The 16,519-nt window shown below is 39.6% G+C and overlaps 1 protein-coding gene across 2 annotated transcripts; it reads left to right on the forward strand.

Annotated features, from left to right (window-relative positions):
- The first annotated feature begins 13,626 nt into the window (after positions 1–13,626).
- On the forward strand, positions 13,627–16,282 carry LOC147612298 (pentatricopeptide repeat-containing protein At2g13600-like). 2 transcript variants are annotated; one of them, XM_086782902.1, is made up of 2 exons: positions 13,627–13,747; positions 13,828–16,282. In XM_086782902.1, the coding sequence occupies exon 2, from the start codon at positions 13,967–13,969 to the stop codon at positions 15,500–15,502; it is 1,536 nt and encodes a 511-aa protein (XP_086639028.1). In that variant the 5' UTR covers positions 13,627–13,747; positions 13,828–13,966; the 3' UTR covers positions 15,503–16,282. The 2 variants fall into 2 exon arrangements, with proteins under 2 accessions (XP_086639028.1, XP_086639029.1); XM_086782903.1 differs by having other exon boundaries at positions 13,633–13,713.
- Positions 16,283–16,519: the final 237 nt, after the last annotated feature.

Here is a 16,519-nt window from a genome sequence, read left to right on the forward strand (position 1 = left end):
ACCACAGATGTGCATGACACGATCATTGATATCTTTGTTGGATGTGGGGAGTTGGGACATCAAAGCACACCTCCTCTTAGACATTCCTCAACTTGATGATCACCTTAGTAGTTTTACTTCTAGTGTTGTATGATATGTTCTAAGGAAAACATGAACTTAATATTTTCTTTTGTTGTATATAACGTTGTGTGTGAGAGAGAGAATGCTTTAAATAATGTCTTTATTTTTGTTCAATTTGTAAAGAAATCTTGGTCTTGTTGCTTTTACTTTGTCTTGTTTATGATTATATACATGTGCCTCCACTTTCTTGTTGCTCGTATGTAAGTTTGGTGGGAAGAGTTTGGGTGTCATAAGTATGCATGTTGTCTCTTGGAATGCACTAATCGCATGATATTACCAATTGTTTTGAATATATATAGTGTCCTTGCCTCTATTTTGTCAAAGTGGGGTTGGTCGGAAATAGTGGTGTCACTTGACAACATATTGGTGGATATGTGTATTAAATACAGTGTCCTTACAACAAAGGAGCATCTGAGAAGGGCAAAGAAATGTTTAGTGACACACCTACACACATTGATCCATACATGAGCATACCCCATGTATGAACTGATGAACACAGAGTATTACCTTTCAATCTTTGAGATAATCTTAATTGCATTGTGGCAATCTTAAGAGCCTCCTATAAGCTAGTGCATTTGGAGTACATGTCAAGAGTGGTGTTCCAAAACAAAACATCTGATTCGAGCCCACGTTTGTGAATATCCTCATGAATTTGTTCTTCTCACGTCCTACCATCCTACACTTGCACATTTTGATTTTGAAAATATCATTTTGTTGAAAATTATTTAGTAGATAATAGATATGTATGCTCAGTGTGGCTTACGTGTAGAAGCACATATCTTTTCTGTTAGTTTATCAAATCCAAACAAAGATATAGGCTTAGATTTTCTTAATTCATATATTTGTAAAAAAAGCTCACTATTTTGTTCTATTTGCAAAAAAGGTCACCTAATGAAGCTTGCCAAAAAATTACACCCTATGGAACACAATTAGATGTTTTAGGATCCATCATGCCTTGTCCTTGCACTTGTCCTTGCACTCTAGTTCTAGGAATATTGGCCATCCCATAAGTTTATGGTGGCTTCACTAGCTTTGTCTGTATAGCAACTAAAGGTTGTGGAGGCTACTCTTGTCATTGTTGACTTAATTACATTTCTTCCCAATATCTTGCTTCTTGTTTTTGTATCATTTGCGGGGAATCTAAGCTTACATGTATTTGAGCTTCTACATTTTGAAGGCCCCATCAATGAATCAATGTTTTTGTGTCTCTTTATTTGGAGCATTGGGTCCCATCTTTCTCACAATCATTTTTTAAAAATATAATGATCAATGCTGCCATTTATGCCTTAAGATAAATAGTCTACTTGTTATGCTAGGCGAACTTGGAAACCTTACATTCTATATTTGATAAGAAAAGCTTGTGATAGATCATTGTAAGTTGCTTTTGTTGATGCGACATTTAGATTCCCATACCAACTAGTAGCCTCATCCTTTGGAGTAGAAGGGAAGATATATAACTTTTGGTCATCGGCTACTATTTCATTAGCCATGCACGTGACTTCAAATCATTATTTTTGAGCATATTTGTCCCAAAGTCCCCCGAACTGGGTAAAAGTCCATTTATAGCTCTAGGTGGCTAGGACTGCCATTTTTTAAAAGAAAATCACATGTAAGCCAAAGTCTTATTCTTTGAAGAAATTTAGTGGTTTCTCTTTGTGAAAATGAAAGAATTGTCTCTAAAGCCAAAATTCTTGTTATCTTCAAAGCCACTAAATTCCCCTCAAAAAATTGGAGAGAGTGTGCGATTTCAAGTGATATCTTCCTCTTAAACAATTGGAGAGAGTGTGCACTATCTTCGTCTCCATTGCTCTTATTCTTACCACTCTCTTTCTCTTCATTAATTGGGCTTATATTAGGCTGGTAACCCTTGTCATCACTACTAGGACTCAAAATAATTTGGTCCTAGTATTGTGGATCATTCTAAATGCTAGAGGGTGTACTCCCTATTATGTTTCCTTTGTTTGCATTTATACTAGCTGATGTGTCTCCTCTAAATCCTTATTTTACTAATTTGTTCAACCTCTCCAACCGCTCTACCATACGTTAGTTACGCTCCTTATCTCTATTTTGTTGTCGCTCCTCTCTTTCTCTTCTCCTAGCTTCCATACTACTACTTTCACCACCCATGCATTCTAATTCTAACTACATTTCTTCTCAACTCAACTCTATCATTTCATCTAAATAACTGATCACGTCTTCTATGGTGGCTGGTAAAGACGTGGTAGCTTCACTCACTCACCAGCAGCTGTTTACAAAGGTTGTACTACACAGGAAAAATTCTTTATAGGCTTTAAAGTATGCTAGTCTGTCCTCGTTAGGCTTATAAGTTCTATCTTAGTAATGGATATATACATTTATATATTGTGATATCAAGCTCAACACGAGGTGACATTCATGATGCACTTGGGTGACCATTCCACATTTACACCATTGGTGTGTTTGGTAGCTAACACGGCAAATCTTCAGTAGTGATTCTATAGCTGGACTACACCTACCTAGTCCAGCTACCAATCGAGTTATGGCATACTTATCTTGCTAACTAACCTATTTAGCATGTTCACGTTATGTACCGGTTTTACATAGTACTTTATTACTTATGTTGGGTTTTTAGTTATCTTTTGCCTTCTTTTGAGAGCAAGAAGAAGAAGAAGATTTCAGCCTTCTGTCTTTATGTGTGTATCTGTGTGCTTGCAAGAGCTCAAGCTCTCTCTTTTCCCCCAATCTTTTCATGGTATCAAAGAGCCCAAGGAGCTAAGCAACAAGAAATAGAAGCTACAAAGGCAAAGGAAGAGGTACACAAGTAAGAGCATCATCATCTCTTTCCCTTCTTGTTTAGGTACGACACCCCTTGGGTAGCTTTGAGAGCTACACATCTCCGATTGAGGAGCTGCCTTCATAAGTGTAGAGGTGCCTGTGTGGTGTGTAGTACTTTATACTAGTACTTTGTACTAAGGTTTTACGGCTAGATTCACGTTATGAGAAAATTTTGGCCTCCGTTTAGCCACCACTGCAAGGTGTTTTCGTGCACTTTTGGGAAGTTCTAGTTTGGATCTATTTCTATCCGAACTCCAATTATTGCAGTGCAACAATGCATTTTGGGTGCCCATACATAGATTACACATGTATTGTTGATTGTGGGTATATGTACATTTACTTTGGTCATGTGCTATGACGTACAGGTTATGTAGAAGTACCGCTACAGGATTTATAGTAGATACTACTGTGTTACAGGTTGCAAGAAAAAATTTTGACAACATCAACCAAATTATTAATGAGAAGCTTGACAAGAACAACTTCCATGTGTGGAAGTTTAGAATGACTAATTTCATGATGGGAAAATGATTTTGGGCCTATGTTAAAGGAGATAATAAGGAGCCTCTAGAATTGCATGAAGAGAACGCAACTCCAATAGAGATAAGGGCGTTTAAAGATTATATCTAGGGTGCAAGGAAAATTATATATTGGCAGTCAATTTAATAAACACTATGATAAGGCATATACAAGATGCCAACAATCTAGCAACAATTGCATGGCAAAACCTAGTAAAGATGTTCTAAACAAAAACAAAGTCAAAGAAGTTATAGCTAAAATAGGAGTTATAAAGAGTGGAGAAGAAGAACATGTCTATCAAATAAGTATGCATTGAAGATTAAGGGTATTGTTGAATCCCTTGGATCTATTAATATCTTAGTGGAAGATGATGACTTGGTGAGCATCTGTTTGAATGGGCTTGGCAAAGAATACAAGCCATTAAGAATGTTCCTAACTTTAGGGACTTTTAGTGTCTGTTAATCATAGAAGAGAAGTATTTGGGTGACAACTCTTCCTCCCAAAGTAAGAACGCTTCAGACTAGGCCTTTTACTCAAACTCAGTAAGATACAAGTAGAGGTAGAGGTCATGGTTGAGGCCAAGGTGGTGGACATTTTGGAAATTATAATTATGGATAGCAGTAGTGTCCAATGATTCACAGTAGAACAAACACACAGGTGGAAGAGACCAATCTCATGGTAGAGGGAGCCAAAGAAGCCGAGGTAATTGGCAAAAATAGCAATCATGATCAAGTTCAAAGGATTTCGTTTATTGTAGAAAACTAGGTCACCTCATAGCATAATGTCACCAGAAGAAGAGTGACATAAAAAGTGACAGATTACAACAAAATAATTATGCATCTTTAAGAAAGCAAGCTGAAGATAGATGTGAGAAGTTCTTTATTATCCAGCACATGTTAAATTCAATGATTGTAGATATATCTAAAAATAGTGATGATGTATGCTATATGGATTTAGGAGCCTCTAACCATATAACTTGTCATGGGGTAAGTGGTTTAGAGATATCATAAATTTGGAAAAACTAGGTTATGTAGAGATGGAGGATGGCACGGCTCATCCTAGTGCTCACATTGGGAATATGCCATTGGGCTATGTAGGGGATGGCAAGATGAGGTACTTGGTTGATGTAGTTCATGTGCCTTACATATAACAAAGAACTTAGTTTCTATTGGGTAGATGGTTGAGTAGGGTTTGTAGGTACACTTTAACCCTAAGGGATGCTATGTTAAGGACTTCAAAAACAAATGTCATTTATTTGCAAAGGGCAAAAGAGTGGGCATAATATTTTCTTTGGATGTAAATATGCCCAAGGTAAAAGCTACTATATTTACATCAGGCATAGATGTTGTGGCCAATATAGATATCTAGTATAAACATATTGGTCATGTGAATGAGAAGTGATTGAAGTCTATGTAAAATTCTAAAATTTTAACAGGTTGCCAAAGTTTAAGGTGAGTTTAAGGTGGATGGAATGCATAAATTATGTGAAGCATATCAATTTAGAAAGCAAACAAAGAATGTATTTTCACATGACAGGAACACAAGTAAGAGAGAACTTGATGTAGTGCACTCAGATGTATGAGAGCCGACAAAGGTGGCATCAATGGGAGGATGTTGTTACTATATATCATTGATTGATGATGACCACACAAGAAAGGTTTGGATCTATTTCATAAAAGAGAAAAGTGAAGTTTTTACTCACTTTTAGAATTTCAAAATGTTGGCTGAAAAGCAAATAGGTTTACATATTAAGTGCCTAAGGTCAGATGGAGGGGAGAGTACTTCTCTAATGAGTTTAATAAGTACTTAAGAAAGTATGGAATTCAGAGAGGTAATTCACATGCAAGTACACTCTGCAACAAAACGGTGTTGGTGACACAAAGAATAGGCACATTTGTAGAGATACATTATGAACAAGACTCCATAGCCAGTGTATGGTGTGACTCCATAGGATAAGTGTACTGGTAGGAAACTAGATTTGTCACACTTGAAGAAGAGATTCGGATGCATTCCATTTGTACACATTCTTGATGATCTCTACCTAGTAAGTTGGATCTAAAGGTTGAAAAATGTGTGTTCATTGGTTACTCAGCATTGATTATGAGGAGACATTCAGCCCTGTTGCTAAGATGGCAACCGTGAGAGCTGTTATTGCAGTGGCTATATCAAAAGGTTACGTTTTGCATCATATGGATGTACAGAATGTATTCTTGCATGTTGAATTGCAAGAAAAAGTATATTTGGAACAACCACTTTGATTATGAAGATTTGAGTCACCCAAATGATGCGTGGAGGCTACATAAAGCCTTGTATGGCTTAAAGCAGGCACCGAAAGCATGGCATGATAAGATTGCATAATATCTTATCACCATTGGCTTTCATATGGCAAATGTTGCTCATTCACTATATGTGAAAAAGAGTGATAAGTGGATTTGGTCATCACCATCTATGTGGATGACTTGATTGTTGGAGGTGATAATGAAGAGGAAGTTGAGAATAAAAAGGGTCTCCTCAAGAAGTTTGGCATGGACTTGGGTGAGCTGAGATACTTTCTTGGCATTGAGGTCATCAAGATGCCTGAGGACATATGGCTATCAAAGAGGATGTTGTCCAAATATGGTATGGTTAGCTATAAGACCATCTATGTAGCATTGGATCAAAATGGCAAGCTGAGTGAGATTTTGGAGAATGCACTATGCACTATGTCCATGTTCACACCATTCACTTCAGGAGGCTTTGTTAGCTTGGAAATCTCTGGTGTGAATAGCCCTGCACACGGGTACTTTTTACCCTATGCTGGGGCAGGGGTTTTTTCCCCTTGTGAACACACTATTGTGTGTTAGCCACACCAACCCTAGGGCTAGGACTATAATACTCTTGTACTTTACTTATTTGATTATAATTATCATCAAGTACTTATTTGATTATAATTATCATCAAGTAGTACTTTCCATCTTCGCTTTTGGTCTCCCTCTCGTTCTTTGAGCTCGATTCAACTGTGTGCATGTGTGTGTCTGTGTGAGTGTACAGGGCATCTTCTCCCTCATCCAACAAGACGTGTTGAGAAATGTGGTGTCAGTGAGTATAAGAAAGGTAGGGAATGAGTATGAGGAAGTCCAAACATGTACCAAACCTAGCAAGAAGCCATATGAGAAAAATGGAATTATCCCACATAAGCTATTAAAGCCAAGATGTACCCACCTTATATAAAACGAGCCATTTTCAAGCAATGAAATGTGAAGCAAGATCTCAAGCCTCTATACAAGTACAAGGATCAATATTGTAACCTAATTATGCTTGAGTCTATGCTTAATTAGTTTAAAGGATGCCAAGGCCTTCCAAGGATATCCTTTGGCTAGGCCTTCTAATAAGGAATTGCAACAAAGAGAAAGAGCCATCCTCTAGCTATCCTTTAGCTATATTGATGAGTAGCCAAAGGATGCCAAGGCCTTCCAAGGATATCCTTTGGCTACATGAAAAAGGATGCCAAGGCCTTCTAAGGAACATCAATAGAGAGAAAGAGCCACCCTGTAGCATAACTATTGATGAGTAGTTAATCCAGAGGGTGGCTTCTTTAGCTATTGAGTAGCCAAAGGATGCCAAGGCCTTCCAACAAGAAACTATAACAAAGAGAGAAGACCAGCCCTAGGGGATGGAATTCCCAGAACTTAATGTACTGATGCTTTTGAGGAACCACCATATTCTCGCAAGAGGGAAGCAAACCACAAGAGGTGAGGTCCCACCAATCATCACTGATCAAAGACTCTAATTAGAGAGACATGCCAGAGTGGGTGCATAGCTCCCTAAGGCCTTGAGACAATTATCTTTTATGAAGCTTGGACTCGGAGAAAGACCTATGTGGCTCATTTGCATGTTTTTGGTTATCTTTCTATGCTCTTGTGCCTGAGCAACAATGCAATAAGCTAGATGATAAGGTAGTAAAATGTATTTTTGTGGGATACAGTTCATAAAGAAAAGGATATAGACTCTACCATCCACCCATAACACGGATTAGAGATATTGTCTTTGTTGAGAACTCAGTTTAGCCCATGCTTTTATGTAAAAAACAACAAAATATATGCTCACATGACATCTGTGATACACTCCTACCTTTGTACAATATTGGGCAGCCATATGTGGAGCAAATGAATGCTCAAAAAGGTGATGTAAATCAGCCCATATTAGCTAAAACTCGGCTTGAATTTCAACCCACAAATAGACAATTTTAATTAGTTGCTACAATATAATATTTATGTCACGTCTTATACTTGGCTTATGTCTCACCAAGGTAGGCTCACATCACATCCTTGCATCCTCACATCATGTCTCTATAGACTCGCGTATGTTGGGCTCAAGTTTGATTTTTCGAGGATTGTGAGCTCACGTCTCCCAACCCGAGAGGTGCTCATGTCTCCCAACCCGAGAGGTGGTTTGGCTTGGTTTTTCAAGTTCTCTATGGTTTACGACTTGATAGTTCCTAATCCAATGTTCAATGCAAGTGAATTATTTTTTTATTGATTTTACATGTTGTAATGCTAATTGAAAGAAATGCATGAACACATATTTATGAAATGCATGATTTTTTTTTTTGCGGTATTTTGGTGTTTAAAGTATTACTTTGGAAACACCGATACATGTGAAATTTTTTTTCCTATATGCCTATGAACCATTATTACTTACCCTTCCTCAATTGAACACATACATGAGAACACACTTGTTTTAATATTTAGCTCAAGTTCAATGCTATTTTAAAGTAAAACACCACTTTAATGGTTGTCTTTGTTTTTTTTCTTTTTAAGATTTTGTTGAGAATTCAACGGAGAGTAATCAGAGAGTTCATTCATTTTTTCTTTATTCATGGTTAAGAAAGCCAATCTTTAACTCAAAGACCTCCTTTAGCAAAGCACTTTGATCTTTCTAATTCTTTTTTTGGGAACAATAAAGTATTTATATTAACTATTCAAAGTCAAACCAACATCATATATCACCCTATCTAACTCTGTCCTATATCACCCCCACATCCACACTACTCTATTCCTTTTTTATCTCATTTAAAATTTTACAAAGAAAATCCCATCTTTCATCTTCACATAAAAAACTGGACTGATCCCATGAGATCTAATATCCCAACAGTAAACAAGCCTCCATCATAGCCTCAGTAGCACAGACCTGGGGAGATTGTTTTTCCAGCAAACCTCCATGTTTTGACCACACCTTAATAGTAGGTCTTGTGCCAACATGGTTCTCAATAAAGGCCACGAAAGTATGATCCACTTGCTTTTCCTTACAGTACCATCTTTGAGCTTGGGGCCAAATCTAGGAGGCCTTTTCTTCTCAATCTAGCATCTCACCTGTATCCAACAAATCCACATTAGGGAACAACCCCTAGTATGCATGAAACTCTGCCAAGATAATGGGGACATAATCATGGAATATTCCTCTGTAGATTTTGAATGAGCACATCCAACTCCACAGACTAGATTTTATTTACATTACAAATAGACCAACACACGCAAATATATTTATACATCAACTCAGAATCCTGCAGTCTTGTACATGTAGTCTTCAAGAACACAATTTCATTTCTACTGGTCCAGATTCCCATAAAGTGCAAGCTCTGATAATGTTAAAAACCAATCCATTGAATTCATCATTGATTGCCCGTTTCCTAAGTAGCCAATCCTCCCAAAAGGTTTGCATATTTAAGCCCTTCTGTATCCACCTAGTCATTTTACCCCAGATGCTCCTTAAAGCAGGGAAGTCCCAAAACAACGCTTACCAATTTCCATAGAAGACCTGCATCTAGGGCACACACCACTAGCCATGTTTCTTTTATGCAGCTTATACCCAATGGTGGGAAGTGCCCACAGACAAACCTTCCACAAAAAGACCTGAAATTTCTTGGGCACCTAACAGTTCCATATCAAATGCCATCTCTTTTTCCAACTAGCAACACTCCACTTTACATTCCATCTGCTGTTACAGTACATAACATTAGCATCTTCCTTCCTCATAAGTGCATAGATGTCTTTAGTTTTACCATCCTTCAGTTTGACCCCATCATAAGCATTCAACACTGAGTTGCATATATCAATTCTGATATGAAAGGGTACTTTCAAGCCTTCCCACTTCTTCAATTTCTCCACAAACCTATTTATGGCCCACATGACCAACTGTTTATTAGTAAGTCCCACCCCAAAGGGAGCCCCAAGAAGTCTAACAATGTGACCCTTTTGTACTACCTCACATCCCCATCTCTGAAGATCAAAATCATTATCCTCTATCAAGCTTATGATCCTAGATTTTATAATATTGCATTTAGAACCTGAGGCATTAGCGAAATCCTGAACAATTTCCAAGGTCATTCTCACATTACTGTTCTCAACTTTTAAAAATAATTGAGAATCATCAGCAAAGCATTGAATGACCAGTTGCTCACTGTGTTTGAGTTTTAGGCCATTAATCTTCCCTTCCCTGGCTGCAAGCCAACTCTAGTGGTATGATTAGAGGATGAGAAGCAATAGCAAACAATAAGGGGGCTAAAGGGCACCCTTGTCTGATTGACTTGCTGATTTCAAAGCCCCCTACTATTATTCCATTTAGGAGTACTTTAGAGTATCCACCCAAGGAGAGAGTATAGATACAAGTGGCCATTCTGGTACCAAACCCCAATCTTTCCATCACTCTTGCAATAAATGACAACTGTATCCTATCATAAGCTTTCTCAAGATCTAATTGCATCATAATACATTTCTGCTGAGTTTTAATGGCCACATCTCTACCGAGTAAAGTAGCAAAGATGTTGTCATAGATGGACCTGCCTTTAATAAAACCATGTTGTTTTTTGGAGATGATCTCTTGCAACACAAGGGTAATTATGAGAGCAATCACCTTAGCTAAGATTTTATACATCACAGTCAGTAAGGTGATAGGCCTCCAATGCCCAAACCTGCAAGAAGTCTATTTAGGAATGAGTTTCATCAATCCTTCTTTAAAGGCCTTGTGTCCCAGTGACCCAATTTGAAAGCTTTCTTATAAATGTCAGTCACCACCTCTTTTAATGAGGGCCAAAAGGTTATGTGAAAAACTCAGTTGAAAGACCATCCCACCTAGGAGCCTTCTCCCTACCTAGCTTTAGTAAAGTACACCAACACTCATCCATCTCAATATCTCTTTCTAACCATTTAGCTTTATCAGAATCCATTTTTTGATTAAGAAGACCAAGCAACCTGTTTTTCAACTTGGAACCTCCTCAAGGAAGAATCTTCTTTCAAACTCAATGTAGATCCCAATAACTTGACCCATTTGGAGTCATGTATAGGAGTGCCATCCTCATCTAGAATGCACCCCCCCATTACTCTGTCACCTTTATTCTTGGATAGTATAAAGAACTTATTGTCAGGTTTCTTTTTATTGTTGAAAAGACTCTTTCTAGTCCAATACTGATGTTCTCTAAAGCATTTATCTTCCTCCATTTTATATTAGCTTGACACTTAAGATACAGCTCAATGTCACCAGAATCCAACCCAACAGTCTGTCTTTTCAATAGTAGATCCTCTAGTAAAGCAGACCGTTTTTTTTTCTCACCTCTCCTTTCCTCAGCTCTCTGTTTACCCATAGCCCTAATGACACCTTGCATCTCATTGGCAAACTATTTCCAAGATCTGTCAGCTCCCTTTCTCCTTTTTAAGTTATTGATGGTTTCGTATATTCCACAAAAAGAGGGTCTTTTCCAAAGTAAATTATTGACTCTCAATTTCCTAGTGGGATAATGAGATAGGTCCATATTAGACCCATCATAATGAGACCAACCCCACTTCAAAGGGAGATGGTTAGATAAAGTAGAGCTACAGTCCATTGTCACCCTCAATGTGCGAGGCACCCAAGAAGCCTGTTGACTAAAAAAAACTCTGTCAATTCTTGATGAGGAGGAAAGATATTGAATACTAAAGTATGTATGCCCTAGTTTATCTCTCCAGTCCCTAAGGTACCAACAGTCCTTAAGTCCCAAACCCCTTCTAAGGTCTTCCCACTTCCCTTTTTCTTTCCCTAATAAGACAGTGCTACCACCACATTTGTCAACCGCTCTTTCTACCATATTAAAGTCTCCTAAAAGAACACAAGGCACTTGAACATTTACCACAGCAATCCAATCCCACACGCAACTCCTAAACTTGTGATTGTGAGCCCCATAAACATTAATGATCTATATTCTCTCACCATTAACAATAATCTCTACTATCAAAATCCTTCCCTCTGGATGATTAGCTATAATGCTAGGGCTGAGATCCCTCTTAACTATAGTCATAACCCCATTAAAGCGTGAATTAGTGCCGCCATAAAATATATCCCATTCACTAAAGCAATTAATCCCCGGAACACTGCCAAAAAGGTTATGTTCTTGAACAGCTACTAAAACAGATAAGTCCCAAGACTCCACTAGATCCCAAAAAATGGTATTTTTCTTTTTGTCTTTGATCCCTTTCATGTTCCATGTACATCCTTTGAATTCTTTAAGATTCATCATGTTAATGGAGTTTCCAGAACCATTTCCGCTTCCTCACAATCCTTCTGACTATTCTGAGCCAGATTAATCTCCTTGCCAGCTTCACTGAGAACTTTATCAGAACATTGTTCTACCAGCCCACCAGGAGTTATCTCTCTCAAGCAGTGGACTATAAGGGTTAGAGAAAATAATAGAGTTCTGGTTATCCCCCCTCCCATTCCTCCTAGTCTCATAACTTCTACTGCTCTGAGCGTTCCAAGCTTCAGCTTTACTCTACCTAACATTGGCTCTAGTCTTAACTTTATCCCAGCCTCTTTCTTTCTCAATCTCCCTAGTATCTAGCATCACTTACTTCCCCTTAGTATCAACTTTCTGAGACTCCAACAGAGGACCCTTCTCCTTATCGTTTCCTCCCCTATACTCCTCTTTAAGGTCCTCTCTTGAGGTCTCCACACCCAGACAACAGTCTTTAGCAATGTGCCCAAAAGCCTCGCACTTGAAGCAAGCTCCGGGGAATGCACCAAACTTAAGACCCAATTCCAATTTACCTAATTGACCTAAATCAACTTCAACAGATTTAGGAGTCTCAATAGATGGGTTCTGATACATACATTGTTACCCTGTTTTCCTCCTACCTTATCACCAGGGACAAACAACATTGTTACCCTGTTTTCCTCCTACCTTATCACCAGGGACAAACAACACTGAGCCAAGGGATTGAGCAATGTCGCGCAAAGCTGGTCTAAGCCAAGGAGGCAATCCTATCACCTCGACCCAAACATGGCACGCATTTTGGAGACTTTTATTGACATCAAACAGAGGGTCAAAGGGAAAAACATGTATTAACCTCTGACCAAAGAACAGAGGGTCAAAGGGAAAAACATGTATTAACCTCTGACCAAAGAACAAAGGGCCCTTGGCAAATAATTCAGTCCCAAATTGCCCTTTGATAAACAGAACATTGAAAAACCCCTTACCAAGATAGAAGATCTTAAACACAACATAATCATGCAAGATAGTTTCATGCAACCATCTACCTAGTTCTCCCTTCAACGGAGGTTTGCCTCGACAGAACAAAAACACGCTACTGATCGAGAATAATCCTACTTGACTTTTGATGAATTCCTGGCTCAACTTCAAGAATACCTTGCCTTTAACATGGTTACAGAGACGTTCATTAAGCCAATCAAGGACACATTTTCTTTTGACGTACACCACCTCGGCCTCCTCACCTCTTCGCTTCATCTCCACCTCTGCCTTTGGATCCCAATCTCCCCATCCAATCGCCCCTTCATCCTCATGATGAAGGGCCACCCACTAGAAGCGACCGCCATGTAGGACCCGATACACCCACCACCCGTCGACGTACGCTAGTCATGCACTCGCACGAGTAGAGTAAAATCACCACTCGCCCACTCGCAAAGCGCATGCGTGACACGCATAAGATCCGATCACTCTCTTGATCTTTCTAATTCTAAGGGGGCATTTATCTTTTAATGATCCTTTAATTTTTTTGCAAAAAAAATAGGCTCACAAGTTTGAAGCCTAGGTAGGTTGGATGGGTTAGACTTGATTTTAAAAAAATGAGCCGATTTAGTGAAATTTAATTGAAAAATGCACAGGTTAAAAAGGAGGCAAAAATCAAGCCTGGGGGCGGACTTTATATATAAATTTTGAACCCAGACTGCCAAGGGTGCCCACGCGTAGCGCGCACACACACAGGGGTGCCCACATAAGCGGGAGACAAAATATGATTTGTGAGATGATTGGCTATGCTGCACTCTGAAATAGGTCTCGTTTCCTACAATTATTTCTCGCAAAATTGGCAAATTTGGATGTAAGTTATGGTAATTTGGCCCTTTGCTTGACAGGAACTATATGGATTATGGATGTGCATGTGACTGATGATGGAGAGGACTGTCACACATGTGACAATAGTCCCAGGAAGAAGAAGATAGCAAGCACAAGGGGGCAAGTCCATCTTGGAGGCTTCTGATCTAGGTCTGTAAAATGTACCATACATTGAAAGATAGTAACGGTGGTGGTTCTTGGGAGATGATGAGTGCAGAAGAGGCACTTGCCTTCATGGAGCAGGTGCCCGATCTGCCATCAGTGGACAACTTCACCTCCATCTTGCAAAAGTGCAGAAAAGCTAGAAGCCTAGCATGTGCCAAGCGCGCACATATGCTCATCTGCAGCAATGGGCTGGAAGCTCATAAAGTGATAGGGAACTACCTCGTCCCAATGTTTGTGGAATGTGGAAGCATGCATCATGCTCAGCAGATCTTTAACAGGTTCCCTCACTGGAATGAGTACTCTTGGACTTCTCTCATCCAAGGGTTTGTTGATCACGGTGATTCGCAGTGTGCGCTTGACATGTTTAAGAGAATGGAAGAGGACTGCATGCATCCTACTAGGTACACTTTTGTAGCCCTACTGAAAGCTTGTGCTAAGCTGACCTGCATGGAAAGAGGTCAAGAAATACATGCTGACATTGCCATGGAGGGATTAGAAGGAGATCCTTTTCTTGTCAGTGCTTTGGTGGATATGTATGCCAAGTGCGGCTCACTTGCGGAAGCACAGGATGTGTTTGACTGTCTGCCAGATCAAGATGTAGTCTGTTGGACTGCGCTTATCACAGGGTATGCTGAACAGGGGCTCGGCGAGAAGGCGTCGAGATGCTTGCAACAGATGCAACTGGGTGCTGTGTCTCCGGATGTAGTGTTGTGGAATGCTGTGATCTTGGCATATGCTGAGCATGGAGAAAGTGAGAAAGCATTCAAACATTATGCACACATGCAGGAACTAGGTCTACCACCAAATCTTGTGACCTTTCTGAACATCTTGAAAGCATGTGGTAACAGAGCAGCCCTAAAAGTTGGAGTAAAAGTCCATGCTCAGATTCACAGACCAGGTGGTACTGAAAGAGCTCTGGTAACTGCTCTCATTGACATGTATGGAAAATGTGGGAAGATGTTTGACGCTGAGCAGCTATTTGACGCAATGCCACTGAAAGACCTCGTGACATGGAATGCTTTGATCACAGGGTATGCTCACCAGGGAGAGAATGAACGTGTTTTTCGTTTGTTTGATAGAATGAGGGAGGAAGGCATACAGCCAGATGCTATTACATTTCTTAATCTTCTCAGTGTATGCTGTCATGGAGGTTTTCTGGATAAGGGCGAGAAGTACTTCCAGGCTATGCGCAAAGAATATAGCATCACTCCATCCATCAAGCATTACAATTGCATGATTGACCTTCTTGGTCGTCTGGGCCAGCTCAGTGAGGCTGTAATGATGATGGAGCAGATGCCTTATCGGCCTAATTATGTAACATGGAGTAGCCTGTTGGGCGCTTGTCAAAAGTGGGGTGATGTAGAGCTTTGCAAAAGGGCCTTTGAGAATGCAGTGGGATTGAAGGAGAAGGACGCCACTGTATTTATTTTGATGTCCAATATCTATGCAGATGTTCAGAAGTGGGGGGAAGTGAAGGCAGAAGCAATGAGAAAAAATATAGCCGCATTGAAGGAGCCAGAGAGTAGTTGAATTGAGGTTGGGGTTTCTGGGAATAGAAGTATTGGTGGAGCCATTAAAGAGTTGGATTGAGAGTAGTGGTCATTCTCAATGCATTTGGATTGGGTAAGATGAGGTGTGCAAAGCAGCTGTGCAAATAGTGGGTTTACAAGACTTATCTGGAGATGCAAAGGAAATCAGTGAGAGGACCAGTATTATATGTGGTGTAATCAGTCCACCTAATACGAATAACGTGTCAGTATACACTCAATGTCCGCCTCTCGACATGTATCTCAGATCTATGTTTGGTACACATTTGTAAGGCCCCCATTATAAGGAGAGGCCATTGGTGCACATGTCTTTGGTGGGAACCTTGGCTTAGACGTCAATGGGATCGTTATTGTGACCATTGATGGTTAGAAGATAATCAAGGATGCAAGCATTAGTTGGGACCTGAGAGCGCGAGCCCCCGGCCCCTATAGAGAATATTCTCTAGGATACTTAAGTTCATTATTAGTGGGCAGTGGACGGTTGGCTATGTTTTGGATACGCGGGCGGTGACTGCGTCCATACAGCGTAACCGACCACGTTGTTTACACGTCTACCACACCACTTGCATCATTATATAAGGACATAGTTATCACAAGCTAAGGTATCTAATTCTTGTAAGTATGCACACCCTCTACACTCAGTACTTCCTCCATCCATGGTCTATCTAGATCGTCATCTATGAGAGGAACACCATCACATTGTACCTGTCTCAGAATTCTTAAATTCTCTATTCATTTCATTCTCTATTACACTTTGTTTTGCAATCTATCTTTCCATTGTGCTATATTCTTATATAATCCTGTTTCTAGGTTTGTGTTCAACAGCAGAAGATGATAGAGCATAGGACTATATATTGCAGAGACGTGGGTGGCTTTCATGTATTCAAAAGTGGCAAGTGCTATTGTGAGCATATATATACGTAACAGTAAGGTGTGTAGCATATTTCGGTTGCAAAATCAAGGTCCTTTTTGCTCTCTAAAATTATGGCATTGAAGAAAG

Source organism: Cibotium barometz, chromosome 45 (assembly GCF_041138505.1).
Source record: "Cibotium barometz isolate CiBa-2024 chromosome 45, ASM4113850v1, whole genome shotgun sequence".
In the NCBI taxonomy this organism is placed as follows: Eukaryota; Viridiplantae; Streptophyta; class Polypodiopsida; order Cyatheales; family Cibotiaceae; genus Cibotium; species Cibotium barometz.